General features: G+C 39.4%; 1 protein-coding gene across 3 annotated transcripts in view; it reads left to right on the top strand.

Moving 5' to 3' along the window:
- LOC122542639 (neuroplastin) overlaps positions 1 to 18,972 on the top strand; it is a 79,049-nt gene that overhangs the window by 16,108 nt on the left and 43,969 nt on the right. For 2 of the 3 annotated variants that reach the window (XM_043680632.2, XM_043680631.2), the window contains exon 2: positions 15,593 to 15,940. The exons of the other annotated variant lie outside the window; for it this stretch is intronic. In XM_043680632.2, the coding sequence (XP_043536567.1) occupies positions 15,593 to 15,940 (348 nt within the window). The remainder of the gene's footprint in view (positions 1 to 15,592; positions 15,941 to 18,972) is intronic. 3 annotated transcript variants of the gene reach the window in all.

An 18,972-nucleotide genomic window follows, 5' to 3' on the forward strand; every position in this document is an offset into this window, starting at 1 on the left:
CTCAGACAGTGAGATTCAGATCATTACTGTACTCTGCAAAAACATTCCTTTCACTCCTGCCTTTCTTACCCAAAACCTCAGTGCAAGTACTAGATGTCACAGATGTATTAACTAATGGTAAGCATTCCTTCATTTTCTTGGCCAAATCTGTTCATAAATGATCTTGTTCATAGGTCAAATCTTCCCTCAAATATCCAATCAGACTTTCCAACTTAATTTTTAACTAAATCCCTTTCCACTGAGCCTTTCTGATAAATCTCCTGTTTCTCTAAGGACCTTCTTAACGTATTTTAACCAGAACTAGAGCTGGTTAGAATCTAACCAGCTTAAAAAAAAATCAGCATTCTTCCCAGCTTTTTTGTTCCATGCTTCTATTTATGAACCCATCTCTCACCTTTAATGTTCACTGTCTCCACTGACCACAATGACAGCAATACGTATCATCTATAAAATGCATGACAACTCTCCAAGGCACTTTCCTATCCCGAAGACTCCGAAACTAAAGGCCAAAGACAGCAGCTGATGGAAAGACCACCACCTGCAAGTTTCTCTCCAAGTGATACACCATCCTGACTTGGCAGTACATTGCTGTTCCTTTGCTTTATTTTTTAATCATGGGTGGGGTCAAGCTCCCAAGAGCTACCATTAAGCCAATTCTTTTATTTTCGTTTTGTCTGTATTTTAACAAGTATAAAAATAATGTTTTGCTTAATGCTGGGTAGTTTAATCAATCAAATTGCACCTGGAACACCTATCTTAACTTACCTTTAAAATAAGAAAAAGTTAGGGTCGAGACTATCTTAATATATTTTGAGGGCATTCAGTCTGGTCCATAATCGGGGATAGGCAGGACTGGCAGCTTAATGTTCCAGGATACTAATACTACAGAAAAGATAGAATGGGAGGCAAGAGAGGGGGGTGGGGGTGGGGGGGGGGGGGGGTGGCATTTTTGATAAGAGACAGCATTACAGCTGTGCTGAGGGAGGATATTTCTGGAAATACATCCAGGGCAGTTATTTGGGTGGAACTGAGAAATAAGAAAGGGATGATCACCTTATTGGGAATGTATTATAGACCCCCTAATAGTCAGGGGGAAATTGAGAAATAAACTTGTAAGGAGATCTTGGCTATCTGTATGAATAATAGGGTAGTTATGGTAGGGGATTTTAACTTACCAAATATAGACTGGGACTGCCATAATGTTAAGGGTTTAGATGGAGAGGAATTTAAGTGTGTACAAGACAATTTTTCTGATTCAGTATGTGGATGTACCCACTAGAGAAGGTGCAAAACTTGACCTACTCTTGGGAACTAAGGCAGGGAGGGTGACTCAGGTGTCAGTGGGGGAGCACTTTGGGGCCAGTGACCATAATTCTATTAGATTTAAAATAATAATGGAAAAGGATAGACCAGATCTAAAAGTTGAAGTTCTAAATTGGAGAAAGGCCAATTTTGATGGTATTAGGCAAGAACTTTCGATAGCTGATTGGGGGCAGATGTTCGTAAGTGAAGGGACGGCTGGAAAATGGAAAGTCTTCAGGAATGAGATAATGAGAATCCAGAGATAGTATATTCCTGTTAGGGTGAAAGGTAAGGCTGGTAGGTACAGGGAATGCTGGATAACTAAAGAAATTGAGGGTTTGGTTAAGAAAAAGAAGCATATGTAAGGTTATAGACAGGATAGATCGAGTGAATTCTGAGACTAGAAGGCAGTAGGAGTATACTTAAGGTGGCAAAAAGGGGACATGAAATAGCTTTGGCAAATAGAATTAAGGAGAATCCAATGAGTTTTTACAAATACATTAAGGGCCTCCCCAAGGTCAGCAAGGTGGCCTTTGAGTGGAGCTGCAGAAAATGGGGTGGGGAGATACTAAATGAGTATTTTACATCAGTAATTACTGTGGAAAAGAATATGGAAGATATAGACTGGAGGGAAATAGATGGTGACATCTTGCAAAATATCCAGATTACAGAGGAGGAAGTGCTGGATGTCTTGAAATGGATGAAGGTGGATAAATCCCCAGGACCTGATCAGGTGTACCCTAGAACCCTGTGGGAAGCTAGAGAAGAGATTGCTGGGTGTCTTGCTGAGATATTTGTATCATTGATAGTCACAGGTGAGGTGTCGGTAGACTGGAGGCTGACTAACGTGGTGCCACTGTTTAAAAAGGATGGTATGGACCACCCAGGGAACTATAGACCGATGCGCCTGACCTCAGTGGTGGGCAAGTTGGAGGGAATCCTGAGGGACAGGATGTACATGTATTTGGAAAGGCAAGGACTGATCAGGGATAGTCAACATGGCTTTGTGCGTGGGAAATCATGTCTCGCAAACTTGATTGAGTTTTTTGAAGTAACAAAGAGGATTGAGGGCAGAGCAGTAGATGTGATCTATATAGACTTCAGTAAGGCGTTCGACAAAGTTCCCCGTGGGAGACTGATTAGCAAGGTTAGATCTCACGGAATACAGGGAGAACTAGCCATTTGGATACAGAACTGGCTCAAAGGTAGAAGACAGAGGGTGGTGGTGGAGGGTTGTTTTTCAGACTGGAAGCCTGTGACCAGTGGAGTGGCACAAGGAAAACACCACCTTCACTATCCTATCTACCTGCGACTCCAGGTGCTGGGTCCTCTACTATTTGTCATTTATAAATATGATTTGGATGCGAGCATAAGAGTACAATTAGTAAGTTTTCAGATGACACCAAAATTGGAGGTGTAGTGGATAGTGAAGAAGGTTACCTCAGATTACAACAGGATCTTGATCAGGTGGGCCAATAGGCTGAGAATTGGCAGATGGAGTTTAATTCCGATAAATGCAAGGTGCTGCATTTTAGGAAAGCAAATCTTAGCAGGACTTATACACTTCATGGTAAGGTCCTAGGGAGTGTTGCTGAACAAAGAGACCTTGGAGTGCAGGTTCATAGCTCCTTGAAAGTGGAGTCGCAGGTAGATAGGATAGTGAAGGTGGTGTTTGGTATGCTTTCCTTTATTGGTCAGGATATTGAGTACAGGAGTTGGGAGGTCATATTGCGGCTGCACGGGACATTGGTTAGGCCACTGTTGAATATTGCACCCAATTCTGGTCTCATGTTGTGAAACTTGAAAGGGTTCAGAAAAGATTTACAAGGATGCTTACAGGGTTGGAGGATCTGAGCTCCAGGGAGAGGCTGAACATGCTGGGGCTGTTTTCCCTGGAGTGTCGGAGGCTGAGGGGTGACCTCATAGAGGTTTACAAAATCATGAGGGGCATGGATAGGAGAAATAGGCAAAGTCTTTTCGCTGGGCTCGGAGTCCAGAACTAGAGGGCATAGGTTTAGGGTGAGAGGGGAAAGATATAAAAGAGAGCTAAGGGGCAACTTTTTCACATAGAGGGTGGTACATGTATGGAATGAATTGCTAGAGGAAGTGGTGGAGGCTGGTAGAATTGCAACATTTTAAGAGGCATTTGGATGGGTATATGAATAGGAAGGGTTTGAAGGAATGTGGGTTGGGTGCTGGTAGGTGGGACTAGATTGGGTTGGGATATCTGGTCGGCATGGACGGGTTGGACCGAAGGGTCTGTTTCCATGCTGTACATCTCTGACTCTGACTATAACAATAAATAAGAGGCAGTAAACTTTGGACACAAATAATTATAAGGGGTTTTGGGCTGCAATTTATTTAAAAAATTGATTGAAATACTACAAGGGCTGAATGGGCTACTTTTCTGATCATCTTAATCACCTTAAAAGTTTCCTAATGTTTTTCCATTGTAAGTGATCACAAAATTTTCACCTTCCCAGACAGTGGCATATTTGAACTCAGCTAGCTGATTGTATCAATTTAGTCTCTCTTAAATAAGAAGCTATGTGTGTATATAACGCAGAAACAGGACGTTCATCCCACCTAGTCCATGCTCGTAATCAATAAGTTGTGTTAATAGGATTAAATTAAGAGATGGGAGGGGATTCATTTGTTAAATATAGGCATAAAACTAAAGCAAAACCTGAAGTTGTTGGAAACATGAAATAAAAGTAGAAATTCTTAAAATACTACTTGATCCAGCCCCTAAATCTTTAGATTTTGCTTTAAGTCTACACCTGTGTTTATGCAGCACGTCGACCCTCCTCCCATCTTTGTTTTAATCCTATCATGGCTTCCTTTCTTTCTTTCTCTCGTGTTTATCCAGATTTCTCTTCAGTCAAGCTGTGCTATAATGATGTACATCAATGCAGTTATTTGAACTGATAGTTTGTGAGGAAGAAATTATTCAGTATCTGGATATTCAAACTAATTTCAGCACAAAAGTTCGCAATTGTAACTGTGCTTGTTTCACAAGTTTTGGTTAAAGTACTATAAAAATTTTAAGAATCAACGTACAATAGGAAGGAAAGACCTTTGATTTTTTTTTTGACAATTTGAGAATAGTTAAATATATCTGGATTTAAAAAAAAACTATCAAAGGTGCTTGGAAGACATGTACATTTGTTGCTGAAACTCGGATTAAGCTAATTTTATTGTGCTAAACCTGGTATTTGTCACTTCAGTTCTGCCTCATGCTTCAGAACTTCGGGCAGTGTGTTGCTACCTCAAGCTACCATAAATGGGCAGTGATATTTAATATATTCTGAAAACAAAACCTGGGGTTAAGTGGAGTTCATTTTTATTTGAGGAGGAACAGCACTTAGTGTGTTGATTGATTGAGATGCCTCCCGCAGCTCCTGTTTTGTTACTGTACTAGGTAACAAACGTTTCGTGGCAGTATTTTTTTTGAATAACAGACTCAGCTAATTGTGGCTATGGATCCCCTGGTAGCACTTTTGAATCAGGATGTACGGAGTTATAGTTTTTAACTTCTAACTTAAATCAGGCATTTTTCCTTGATAACATACGTCTCCTGAGTTTGAAACTAGTCAGTTTCACAAATGTATAGAGTTTCGGGCTTGCAAGATTAACACACAATTATCCCTCAGGAGAAAAAGCTTCAGCAGAATATAATCATCCTCCTCCTCCAATAGCCTGTTTAATTTTAAGAAGCCTTAGCTGTGCTACGCATGCCCTAGATATTTTAAGGGTATGGGATTTTTTCACAAGATACACTTCAAGTAGAAAAGTGTGTAAAAGAAAAAAATTAAAATTAGCATTGTCTGAGTTATTACAGAACTTGACAAGTGATCCATTTTTAAGTGAACAGGTGAGCTGCTGTGTCAAACTCAGTTGTAATACAATATAATAGATTCTAGTTTAGTGTTATTTATAACTATTCAAGAATATCTGAAAACGTCTGGGAATGTTAAAGAATAAGTGACAATAAAAGTCTAGCAATATTTAATGATAGAATACCAATAATGTTTAAAGCAAAGTTTTATGTTAAAGCAACATTTTATCTAAAAGTTCTAAATAAAATGGGAGAAAATTTATTTTGAGAAGCTAATGCTTTTGAAATTTCAGTGAAGAGACTTGTTTTTATAATAATTTTATTCCTCCTGCTTTTCAAATGTGGATGTCAACTCTGTAATGCTTCCTGCCATTTTCATGTGATGTATTATTTCTTAATTACTTGTTGAAGATTGCTTTATGAATTTGTGAGCATTCATCTACTTCATTTTTATATTGCTTCATCTCTCTTATTCGTTCAATTTTTGAAGAATCATCATTAAATGCTTATCAGCAAAAATGTTTCATTTTTGTATCTGTACATTCCTTTCCCCTTGCCCTTATTTCAATCTTGGAATCAAAAACAAAAGCTGGGGTTAAGTGGAGTTCATTTGCAAAGATTTTTTTTGAGAAGAACGGCATTTCGAGAGTGTTAATTGATTGAGGCGCCTTCCTAAGCATCTTATTTTGTTAATGTACTAGGTAACAAATGTTGCACAGAAGTATTATCAAAATTCAAGAACAGTATACTGAACAAAAGTGAGATTCACCTGAACATTCCCTATTTATAACTATTCAAGAATATCTGAAAATGTCTCGGAGTGTCAAAGAATAAGTAACAATAAAAGTCTAGCAACACTTAAGGATAGAATACCCATCATGTTTAAAGCAAAATTTTATCTAATTTATCAGTATGGATTTTTTTTCTGTGTAATCTATCCATTTCCGAAAGGTATTGTAATGTGATGAATCCTTTTATCATTTTATCAGTTGAATGGTTGCTGTGTTCCTTCTGAAATTAGCATTTTACTTTATCACTGGTGTGATATTGCCAAGTCTTTTCAATTTTCAAGTTTAGTGATTAGACTATTATTTATTTGTTTTTTTTATTGTCTGTGCTGAACATTTAATTAATAGCATACAGTACATGTTTTTGCCTCCAAGCCCAATTTTTAACTATATGCTTTTCCTGCTAAGTGCGATGGGGTTCTTAATGTTTAACGTCGGTGTATCTTTAAATATTGTTAATATTCATGTGTGCCATACCTTATTAATTACACTTCTTTATCAAACCTATATTTCTAACCATATATCATTACAAGAAGCTTGTGGTTTCATGTCCTTGCAGAGATTTGAGCGCACAAGTCTAGACTGACATTCAGTGCCGTGCTGAGAGAGTATGCGTTATTGTTGCTGCGTTTTGGATGAGGCATCAAACTCAAACTTGTCCGTTCTCTCAGAAATGTGTAAGATAATATGCCACAAGTTCAGTTGTGTTCTAGCTAATATTTTTCACTTGGAACAGTAAGCAGAAACATTTTATCTGATTGGTTTCACATTTGTTTGTGGGAATTTGTGCACATATTAGCTGTCATGTCTCCTAAATTGCGCTGGAGACTTCATTCAATAAAAACACTTAATTGGCTGCAAAGAACACTGATGTTTTAAGACCATGAAACCTACTATCTATGGGCAACTCTGATTTGGGTGACTATCTCAGCAATTTTTAGGTTTCCTTGATCGGAGATGACTAACCCTTTCTGAAGTTCTGAAGAAGGGTCACATTTGCTGAAGAATTAACTCTGCTTTCTCCACAGATGCTGCTCGATCTGCAGAGTTTTTCCAGCAATTTCTGATTTTGTGACTAGCCCTTTTTCCTGTCCTTGTTCTTTATATCTGATCTTGAGCTATTAAAGGCTGCCCATGTGGGTAGTCCTTTTTACATTTGCGCCTAGCCTGATCGGAAATATTACAGATTGACTTTTTAAAATTCACTCTGGGACATGGGGTGTGCTGACTGGATCAGCATTTGTTGCCTGTCCCTAATTCCCATTGAGAAGGTGGTGAGCTACCACCTAGAACTGCTGCAGTCCATGTGCTATAGTAAATTCACAATACAGACAGGAAGAGAATCCAGGATTCTGACCCAGCAGTACTGAAGGAACATTTCGAAGTCAAGGTGGTAAGTGTCTTGGAGGGGAATTGTTTAGCCATTTCTCTGCTCAGAACAGTCAGGAATGTAGGGGTTAAATCTTCATTTGCAACATACTTTAAGTGTAACCTAGTGAATAACTTTTCCATGGAAGCAATTTCTGAACATTCCATGGAAGCCATCGATTAGGACTGAAATCAAAGTAATTTAGTGGCGAGAGACTCTGTGATTTAGTTTCAAAATCCTAATGTGATCCATTTTGAAATTGTACCCCTGTACTCCTGCAGGTGGAATCACTAATATTACTAACACACTCTCTAAGTCCATGCATGCAACATACTTTCAAGAGAAGTTCTACAAACAGACCAGCCTCTGAGTGAGGATTTGTAGCCTGTTAGAAAGAATCGGAGAGAAATTGAGGGAACAAAAACCTTGTGGAATATTTTTTCCTCTATTCCATTTGAGTCAAATTTAAAAGGAGTTTTGAGCTGTAATTTCAGATCACTTGAAACCTGATTTGCAGAAACAAAGTTTCTTTTTTGCCTGTTGATTATTCCGTACAGTTGGAAAGAACCTCAGTGTCATATGTGCTGTCATTACTCTCTGATAGAGTACCAACAGAGTTGTGAAGAGTAAGTAACAATATTGATAGGAAATAACAGAATAAAAATGCAAATTCAGTACGAATTGGTGTAATTTTGGGTAAGATGTATCATTACTGAAGTTTAGTTTTTGGCATGTTACCCAAATAGTTTATTTAATGTATATTTTTATAATGCATATTTACTTGGACCAAGTTCTTATCAGGAAGTAAATGTGCATCTGATTGAAGAGTGAGTCCTTGTTCAGTGACTCTGGCAATGATTCTCACTGGCTGTCTTTACCAATGTTTTTTTATTTTGCATCGTCCACTTGACGATTAGGGCTGCGCAATAAATATTGACTTTAGAATTAATGTCCAGATCCTGAGAGGATGCATTTTTAAAAGGAATAATAAAATATTATGATTGGCTTCAGAGGGAAGTGGAGAGCCAGATGCGTTGCTGAGAGTCTGGTGTCTCATGTTGGCCAGACCAAGTAATGATGGCAGATTTTCTTTCCTAAAGGACATTAGTGAACCAGATGGGCTTTTGCAACAATTGACAATGGCTTCATGGCCACTATGATGAAGATCAGTTTCAATTCTAATACTGAAGCAGTCAGTGTCCAATTGCAGCAACACCTGAACAATAATTCAGAGTTTGGCTGCCAAGTGGCAAGTCACAGTTGTACCACAACTGACAGGCAGTGATTGTCTCCAACAGGGAATCAAATTATTGTCCCTCATCACTCTGTCATTCCATCTTGTCTGAAGTTTTTCTTCTGAGTCTCATCATAATTGCTTGCGTCCCTAGAGTTTGAGTCATAGGGTCATAAAGCACAGAAACAGGCCCTTTGGTCCAGTTCATCTGCAACCAGACATACCAACCTGACCGAATTCCATTTGCCAGCATGTACCTATCCAGATGCTTTTAATATGTAATTGTAGCTACCTTCACCGCTTCCACTGACTGCTTGTTCCATACACACACCACCTACTGCGTGAATAGTTACCTATCAGGTATAGAGTCATAGTTATCGAATCATGGAGTCATACAGCATGGAAACAGACCGTTCGGTCCAACCAGTCCATGCCAAATGTTATCCCAAACTAAGCTAGTCCTACCTGCCTGCTTCTGGCCCATTTCCCTTCAAACCTTTCCTATTCACGTATTCATCCAAATGTCTTTTAAATGTTGTAATTCTACCACTTCCTCAGGAGGTTCATTCTACACTCGAATCATCCTTTTTTTTTAGAAAAAAGCTTCTTATGCCTTTTCTAAATCTGTTTTCTCACCTTAAAAATGTACCCCCTCATCTTGAAATTCCCCATCTGAGAGAAAAACAACTACCATCAACTGTCAATACCTCTCATTATTTTATAAACTTTTGAGGTCACCTGTCAATCCCTTACACCCCAGTGGAAAAATGTCCCAGCCTGCCCAGCCTTTCTTTACAACTCAAACCTTCCATACCTGCTAAATCTCTTCTGAACCATCTCCAACTTGATACTATCCTTCCTATAACTGGGCCACTAGAACTGGATACTGTATTCCAGAAGAGGCCTCACCAATGACCTGTACAACCTCAATATAACGTCCCAACTCTGATACGCAAAGGACTGAGCATTGAAGGCAAGTGTGCCAAATGCCTTTTTAACCACCCTGTCTAGATGTGACACAAACTTTAAAGAATTATGCACCTCCACTTTCTGATGTACAACACTACCCAAGGCCCAACCATTAATTGCACAAGGCCTATCCTTGTTTGTTGCATCAAAATGCAATACCTCATATTCATTCAGATTGAACTCCATCTGCTATTTTTTTCAGCCCATTGACCCATTTGATCAAGATCACTTTGTAATCTTAAACCTTCGCTGTCTACTATGCCACCAATTTTGGTGTCGTTTGCAAGCTTACTAACCATGCCTTCTATTCTCATTCAAATCATTGATATAAATGACAAACAAAAGAGGATCCAGAATCCATCCTTGTGGAGCACTGCTGGTCACAGGCCTCCATTCTGAAAAGCAACACTCCACCATTACTCTGTCTCCTACATAAGCCAATATGTATCTAATGGGCAAGCTGACTCTGAATCCCATGTGACCTAACTTTGCTAATTAGTCTATCATGCGGAATCTTGTCAAAGACTTTAATAAAATTCAAATGAACAATGTCTACTGCTCTGCCATCATCAACCTTTTTGATAACTTCCTCAAACTTAATCAAGTTTGAGAGACATGATTTTCTTTGCACTAAACCATGCTGTCTATCCCTAATTAATTTTTTCCTATCTAAATGATCATAAATCCTGTCTTGTATAATCACCTGCAACAATTTACCCACAACCAAAGTCTAACTCTCCGCTTTGTGGTCCCCAGTTTCTCCTTATAACCTTTCTGAAACAAAGAATCAACATTAGTCATCCTCCAGTCATCAAGCACCTCACCAGTAGTTATAGATGATGCAAATATTTCTGCAAGGGGAATTTTATTCCTTACTTCTCACAATATTCTGTGATACATTAGATGAGGTCCTGGAGATTTATCCACCCTTTTATATTCTCTGAGACCTCCTGAGCTGCTACATCTGGAATGTGCACTGTTTTTAAAACATCAAAGTTTATTCTCTAGCCTCCATTTCTTTCTCCACAGTAAAAACTGATGCAAAGTATTCATTTAGTATTTCTCTCATCTTTGTGTTAAACCCAGGAAAGGTTTTATAGACCTGGTTACTTGTTTGTTTTAAATTTTTAATCCATGCACTGATGTTAGAGTTGACAAGAAAAGGCAGAGTCAAGGCAACTGATTTATTTTGTAGAGATAAAATATGGTGGTTTCAATCTGCTCCATTCTAGCTGTTGCACTGTGATGTCCGTGTCATTGGATTGTGTAGAAAGCAAAATTTTGCACTTGAAGTGATAAGTTTTCAGATTTCCATAAAACAGTAACCAAGAAATGGGTTGAAAGCAATGTTATAATGGATAGGAAAAATGTACGAGTAAGATCAGTTTAAAGCAACATAATGAACTTTGGACCATATATTGGAATTCTAGAATTTCCTACAATGTGGAAGCAGCCCCTTCAGCCCATTGCTTAGTGAATTTATTCACTGCAAGCTGTTCCTTTCAATCCAGCCAACATTCGGAAGAAGTCAGTTTTCTGAAGTATAGCCAGTCACAAGGTATGTGCATTTTTCGAACTGATCTGAGGCCAGGTATCTTCAGTTGCAAATTGCCCATGGTTGTTACATACCCTCTGGACAATCTATTGATCACTCCAAATAGATCCCTTGATTGGATTGATTCTAGTTTGAAGGAATCTGTCTCTGTTTTCTGTCCATGTTTTCAGTTTCAAACATCATGCTCCTTCCCATAAATAATTACATGACAGAGCAGATGAGTATCTTCCAGCGAAGCAAGCCCAGTTGGTGTTCTGTGAAGTTTGAATCTGTTACTTCAGCCCATCATTTTCATTTTGTTAACAAACTGAAATTCAGTTTATTGTTAACAAACTGAAATTCAGTTCAGTTTTAAAAGTAGCTCCAAACCTATCAAACTGCAGATGAAAGTCCTCTATTCTGCCTCGTCTCGAATGAGCATTCAGTGTATTGCACTCAGGTGCTGTTTTCTTTCTACCTGTTGCCACCATAGTTGGAATTACTTTGCTAAATAATGCCTTGTTGAGGACTATTGTATTGCAGATTCATGCCAAGCAATTACAGCATTTGGATATGGGATCCTTAGATCCTATATTCTGGATTTGAAGGAATGGAATATTTAATCCACCTGTTAGAATAGGATTTCAAAAATGTCACCCTGTGTATCTTTTTTATTGCAATGTTTTGGAGTTATTCTGTATTAGCATCAGCAATTAAGGGAAACAAATTGAATGTGAAGCCTACACTACCATTGGATGACCTCTACCTGATCCTTCATAGCTATTTATAGCAATAGGGCATTACAGGCATAAAGGAGATTAATGGTACCTGTTTATTCCCTCCTAGTAAATCAGTTATTTGAGGTGATGCTTTGCTGTCGTCTTATGTTTTTGTCTTCATATTGAGATTTTGACAAAACAGTCCCTCCTTTTCGGACTGACTTTAATTATGTTAAAGAGCAAATTTTTCACGGGTGCATTGGAAGTTTAAACAGTGGTTGAATCTTGAGTTTACATCCAACCAGGTTTTAGTGTATAACTATTCATCTTGATGTTTTCCAGATATTTTGTTGACTAAAAATGCTGGTTTAGTTGTTGTTATCCAGATATTAATTAAAATGAAAGAAGCAAAGATGCCCAGAGTTGGAGGAGCACTAAAACCACTGAAGATTGTGGGTCTGGGGAGGTTAGAGATAGGAGAAATTAGTCTATGAACAGATTTGAACATAGAACAGTACAGCACAGAACAGGCCCTTCAGCCCACGATGTTGTGGCGACCATTGATCCTCATGTGAGGTAAACCTAATGTACGAACTCTCAAATTTCTGTGACCATATGCATGTCCAGCTGTCTCTTAAATATCCCCAATGACTTCTCTTCCACAACTGCAGCTGGCAACACATTCCACGCTCTCACAACTCTGTGTAAAGAACCTGCCTCTGACATCCCCTCTATACTTTCCGCCAAACAGCTTAAGGCTATGACCCCCCTCGTGTTAACAATTTCTGCCCTGGGAAAACATTTCTGGCTATCAACTCTATTTATGCGCCTCATTATCTTGTACACCTCAATTAGGTCCCCTCTCCTCCTTCTTTTCTCCAATGAAAAAAGTCTGAGCGCAGTCAACCTCTCTTCATAAGATAAGCCCTCCAGTCCAGGCAGCATCCTGATAAACCTCCTCTGAACCCTCTCCAAAGCATCCACATCTTTCCTATAATAGGGTGACCAGAACTGGATGCAGTATTCCAAGTATGGTCTAACCAAAGTTTTTTTTTAATAGAGCTGCAATAAGATTTCACGGCTTTTAAACTCAGTCCCCCTGTTAATGAAAGCCAAAACACCATATGCTTTCTTAACAACGCTATCCACCTGGGTGGCATTTTAAGGGATCTATGTACCTGCACACCAAGATCCTGCTGTTCCTCCACACTGCCAAGAATCCTGTCTTTAATCCTGTACTCCACTTTCAAGTTCGACCTTCCAAAATGCATCACCTCACATTTATCCAGGTTGAACTCCATCTGTCACCTCTCAGCCCACCTCTGCATCCTGTCAATGTCACGCAGCAGCCTACAACAGTCCTCTATACTGTCAACGACACCTCTAACCTTTGTGTCGTCTGCAAACTTGCTAACCTATCCTTCAATCTCCTCATCCAAGTCATTAATAAAAATTACAAAGAGTAGAGGCCCAAGAACAGAGCCCTGTGGAACACCACTGACCACTCACTTCCAGGCAGAATATTTTCCTTCCACCACCACTCGCTGTCTTCTATCGACCAGCCAATTCTGTATCCAGACAGCTAAATTTCCCTGTATCACATTCCTCCTGACCTTCTGAACGAGCCTACTATGGGGAACCTTATCAAATGCCTTACTGAAGTCCATATACACAACATACACCACTTGACCCTCATCAACTTGTCTAGTAACATGAGAAGAAAAAAAATTAAAATTCCAATGCTGCTGAACTCAGCCCCAATCTAACCCTTGTCATTTGAGCACGTGAATATAAAGACTTTAAAGTAGAAAATGCAAGTGTAGCTGTTCACTGAAGTTCTTTAGTTTTAACTTTTCAGATGTTATGAAAATGACCAAGAACCAGGCTTGTAGTACAAAAATTGGTGACTTATTAGGAATAGAAATACGACAATTGTGTTGGCTAGTGTCATCTCAAAACGTGATCTTAGCCTTGAGAAACTTTTTTGTCTTTAAAAGCAAGTACTATTTTGAATTGTGTACAGGAGCAGAAAGACCTAGTTGTAAATGTGGATAAGCCATTAAAGGTGGCAGGACACGTAGAGAGAGCTGTTAATAAAGTATATAATTTTGTAGATTTCGTTAATGGGGCATAAAGGACAAGAGCAAGAAGATTATGCTGAAATTTTTATAGTACAGTAATTAGATCTCAGCTGGAGTTCTGCATACTGTTGTAATCATCATGATCTACAAAAGATGTGAATGCATTAGATAGAGTACAGAGGAGCTTTATGAGAATAGTTCTAGGGATGAAGGACTTCCATTATGAAAAAAATTGAGAAGTTGGGACTGTTTCTCTTGGAGAGAAGAGTAAAAGCAGATTTGATAGATATTTTCAAAATTGAGCAAAATAGATGGAAAGAAACTGTCTTCACTCGAAAGGATTGAGAACTATTGAACATAGTTTGTTTTTTTTTGCAAAAGAAGCAAATCTGAGTTGAGAAGCTTTTTCTCTTAGGGTGTAGAATATTCTGCTTGCGCGCATGATTGAGGCAGGTTCGGTGTAGCCATTAAAGAGGCTATTTGGATCATTTATTAAACTATGTAGGATTATGGGAGAAAGGCAGGAATTTTTTTTAAAACAAAGCTGGTACAGGCACAGGTGAAATGGCCTCCATCTACACCATAACTGTGAAAATATCTTCAGGCTAGTAAATTAATTTCAGTTCATAGTTTTTTTTTATGTAAGAGTAGGTACCAAGGGTCACAGACCAGAATTTAGGAACTTACTCTAATCTACCATCTATTGGCCAGAGCCTACACATCATTTTTACTTATTGTAGCTTAGATTTCCATTAGAATGTGCAGAAAAAACTGATCAGAAATTGGGCATAGTCAGTCTGTATGCACAATACTATAATTTATTGACAAAGTTATTTGTAATCAGTAATTTTGATTTTGTAAAACCTTTCTTTGGTTTCTCTTTACTTACTTGTGACTGTGCTTTGCACACTCCAGTACAGTGAATGTTGCAAGCAATACAGTATGTGTAGAGATATAATTGGTCAGATTAACAATTGTGTAGAATATCTGAATTTGCTTCTCCAAAAAGCTTTTATTACCTCATTGTTGTTTCCCAATTCTTCTTCGATACTCAGGAAGGAGATGGGATACCTCTAGTTAGATTTCCCAGTGCAATAAAATGAATCAAGTGGTTTATTTATGTCTGCTCTTGATGTTGAGGTATAATGGAGTTGGGTATATTTCGTGGAGTTAAAAAGAACACTGTTGGGGAAGTTGCTGAAGTTTTCTGCTCGGGATACTTTTCCAGTCTACTTAAGGTAATTCATCCTCAAAAGCCAACCGTTACATGTAGTGATTAGTAAAGAACCATGTCAGCTGCTGGCCATTTAAACTACAAATTAAAATGTCTTTATGTGGCTAGTTACAAAAACCACAAGCACCATTGTCCTGGTTTCTTTTTATACTTGAACCTGTGCACTTCACAAATTTCCAAAAAGGTTATTATCCTCTTTTCTGTTTGGTAATATTTTGTCCTATTTAATCTGTTGGATATTCTTCCTTCTGAGTGCCAACAATTATTCTTTCACCAAGGAAGCCTTAACTATAAAACTAATTACTACTTTCATACTCCACATTTCTTATGTACCCTTTATCCATTTTTGTACCTAACATTGTGACTTGTTCTCGTTAAACTATATGCTGTTTTCTTCTTTTGTTCTCTAAGCTAATTTAGAATTAAACAATTTTTGTTTGAAGTTGTCTAGAGTTAAGAATATTTTCAGAGTTTAGGGTTTCTTTGATTGCTCTATCACTACATTTCTACTGCCATCCCTCCAGCTGGGTTTGTCAAGTCACCCTTGTCAGAAACTAAGCTGACAGGCGACACCATTGAGCTGTACTGTGATGTGGTAGGGAACCCCACACCAGAGATCCAGTGGTGGTATGCTGAGGTCAACAGGGGCGACTCGTTCATACAGCTGTGGGATGGTGCTCGGAAACGGAGGGTTTCAATAAACACAGCTTACGGCAGCAATGGAGTGAGTGTCCTGCGTGTCACTAGGTTGGCCCTGGAAGATACGGGGACTTACGAGTGCAGGGCCAGCAACGACCCCAGGCGGAACGATCTCCGACAAAATCCAGCCATTACCTGGATACGAGCCCAGGCCACTGTTGTCATCCTACCAAGTGAGTACTACATATAGTGGTACCATAGCAGTTCCTGCTGGTCAACAAGACCTTGCTCCTTTCCTGTTGTCGTTTTTTTTTAAGATTTTTCCCACCACCTTGTCCATTTATGATGTTGTAGACCTGCACTCCCCTTTAGTAGTCTAGAAATGCCTTGGATAATGCACTTTGTCTTGCCTTTCCTCATGATGCCTCTAGTTGTGTAACTTTACTGTTCAAAAAATCCCGGTATTCAAGTCACTTTACTCTGCCTACGTTAACCATTGTAATGTGTTTGTCCCACAAATTCCTTACCTGCTTAATATTCCAGCTTCCCACTTGCCCGTGAACAATAACTTGAGCAGTTTTGTTATCATCATCTTTGTAATTAGTCTTTGAATGTGCTTGAGATGCAAACCTAATAAAATTGGTTTTCTTTCAAAGCAGCCATGAGAGCACTGTGTGTGTGTGTGTGTGTGTGCGCGCGCGCGCTTTATTCTTACATAATGTGTTGGATGTGGGACAGACAACACAACGAACTGCAAAGGGAGGTGCTCTGAATGCTAAATGGTTTCTGTGGCTGCATGGGTAGGAAAAAATTATGCAGTGACACAATCCTGAAAACCATTCTAAGATGACTAAAGAACTGAACTTATCGGACCTTTCATATTTAATCCAAGTCATAAGCTAAATGTAAAGTATTTAATATTCTAATATCAATAAAATTAGCTTCATGAATTCTTAAATTTGATCTGCTCTTTTTTCTACCTTCTGAGGGCAGAATGCATAAGACGTCAGAAAGCGTTTGAGGTTGAACTATTTTTAATGTCTGACTGGTCTAACCAGCAAATTCCGATATCTCATTTTAAAAAGAGAGTTTGTGCTGAAACTTTCTATTCTACATTATAGAAAGTAGTGTATTTTGGCTAGTGTATATTTAATGTGCTAAAAGCAGTAGGTTGTTTACTTTTGTTTTATTTGTTGAAAGCTTCCAACTAATCTGCTATGTAAAGTGCTGCTTTAATGTCATGTCAGTGTAGTTTCTTTTGGAAAGAAGGACAAGTAAATTTGCATATTTGCTGAACTGGCTGACAATTTGTGCATAACTGAATGGATTCAAAACTGCTGGCTTCCTGTCGAGGGTGCATCTCAGTATAGAGTCATAGAGATGTAAGCATGGAAACAGCCCCTTCGGTCCAACCCGTCCATGCCGACCAGTTATCCCAACCCGATCTAGTCCCACCTGCCAGCACCCGGCCCACATCCCTCCAAATCCTTCCTATTCATATACCTGTCCAAATGCCTCTTAAATGTTGCAATTGTACCAACCTTCACCACATCTTCTGGCAGCTCATTCCATACACGTACCACCCTCTGCGTAAAAGGTTGCCCCTTAGCTCTCTTTTATATCTTTCCCCTCTCACCCTAAACCTATGCCCTCTAGTTCTGGACTCCCTGACCCCAGGGAAATGACTTTGTCTATTTATCCTATCCAGGCCCCTCATACTTTTGTAAACCTCTATAAGGTCACCCCTCAGCCTCCGACGCTCCAGGGAAAACAGCCCCAGCCTGTTCAGCCTCTTCCTATAGCTCAGATCCTCCAACCCTGGCAACATCCTTGTAAATCTTTTCTGAACCCTTTCAAAATTCACAACATCTTTCCGGCATGAAGGAGACCAGAATTGCATGCAGTATTCCAACAGTGGCCTAACCAATGTCCTGCACAGCCGCAACATGACCTCCCAACTCCTGTACTCTATAATCTGACTAATAAAAGAAAGCATACCAAACACCACCTTCACTATCCTATCTACCTGCAACTCCACTTTCAAGGAGCTATGAACCTGCACTCCAAGGTCTCTTTGTTCAGCAACACTCCCTCAGACCTTACCATTAAGTGTATACGTCCTGCTAAGATTTGCTTTCCCAAAATGCAGCACCTCACATTTATCTGAATTGAATTTCATCTGCTACCTCTTGGCCCATTGGCCCATCTGGTCCAGATCCTGTTGTAATCTGAGGTAACCTTCTTTGCTGTCCACAACACCTCCAATTTTGGTGTCGTCTGCAAACTTACTGACTACCTCTTATGCTCACATACAAATCACTTATGTAAATGACAAAAAGTAGAGGACCCAGTACCGATCCTTGTGGCACTCCACTGGTCACAGGCCTCCAGTCTGAAAAACAACCCTCCACCACCACCCTCTGTCTTCTACCTTTGAGCCAGTTCTGTATCCAAATGGCTAGTTCTTCCTTTATTCTGTGAAACCTAACTTTGCTAACCAGTTTCCCATGGGGAACCTTGTCAAAAGCCTTATTGAAGTCCGTACAGATCAAATCCACTGCTCTTCCCTCATCCATCCTCTTACTTCTTCAAAAAACTCAAATAAGTTTGTGAGACATGATTTTCCACACACAAAGCCATGTTGACTATCCCTAATCAGTCTTTGCCTTTCCAAATACATGTACATCCTGTTCCTCAGGATTCCCTCCAACAACTTGCCCACCACTGACGTCAGGCTCATGGCCTATAGTTCGTTGGCTTGTCCTTACTACCCTTCTTAAACAGTGGCACCACGTTGGCCAATCTCCAGTCTTCTGGACCTCACCTGTGACTATTGATGGTACAAATATCTTAGCAAGAGGCCCAGCAATTGCTTCCTTAACTTCCCACAGAGTTCTCGGGTACACCTGATCAGGCCCTGGGGATTTATCCACCTTTGAGTTTCAAGACATCCAGCACTTCCTCCTCTGTAATATGGACATTTTGCAAGGTGCCACCATCTTTTTCGCTACTTTCTATATCTTCCATATCCTTTTCCACAGTAAATACTGATTCAAAACACTCGTTTAGTATCTCTCCCATTTTCTGCAGCTCCACACAAAGGCCGTCTTGCTGACCTTTGAGGGGCCCTATTCTCTCCCGCGTTACCTATTTGCTTTTAATGTATTTGTAAAAACCCTTTGGATTCTCCTTAATTCTATTTGCCAAAGCTGTCTCATGTCCCCTTTTTGCCCTCCTGATTTCCCTCTAAAGTATACTCCTACTT

The sequence above is a fragment of the Chiloscyllium plagiosum genome, unplaced genomic scaffold (genome assembly GCF_037043375.1).
Source record: "Chiloscyllium plagiosum isolate Xiang-an unplaced genomic scaffold, Cpla_swu_hap1 HiC_scaffold_42, whole genome shotgun sequence".
NCBI classification, from domain to species: domain Eukaryota; kingdom Metazoa; phylum Chordata; class Chondrichthyes; order Orectolobiformes; family Hemiscylliidae; genus Chiloscyllium; species Chiloscyllium plagiosum.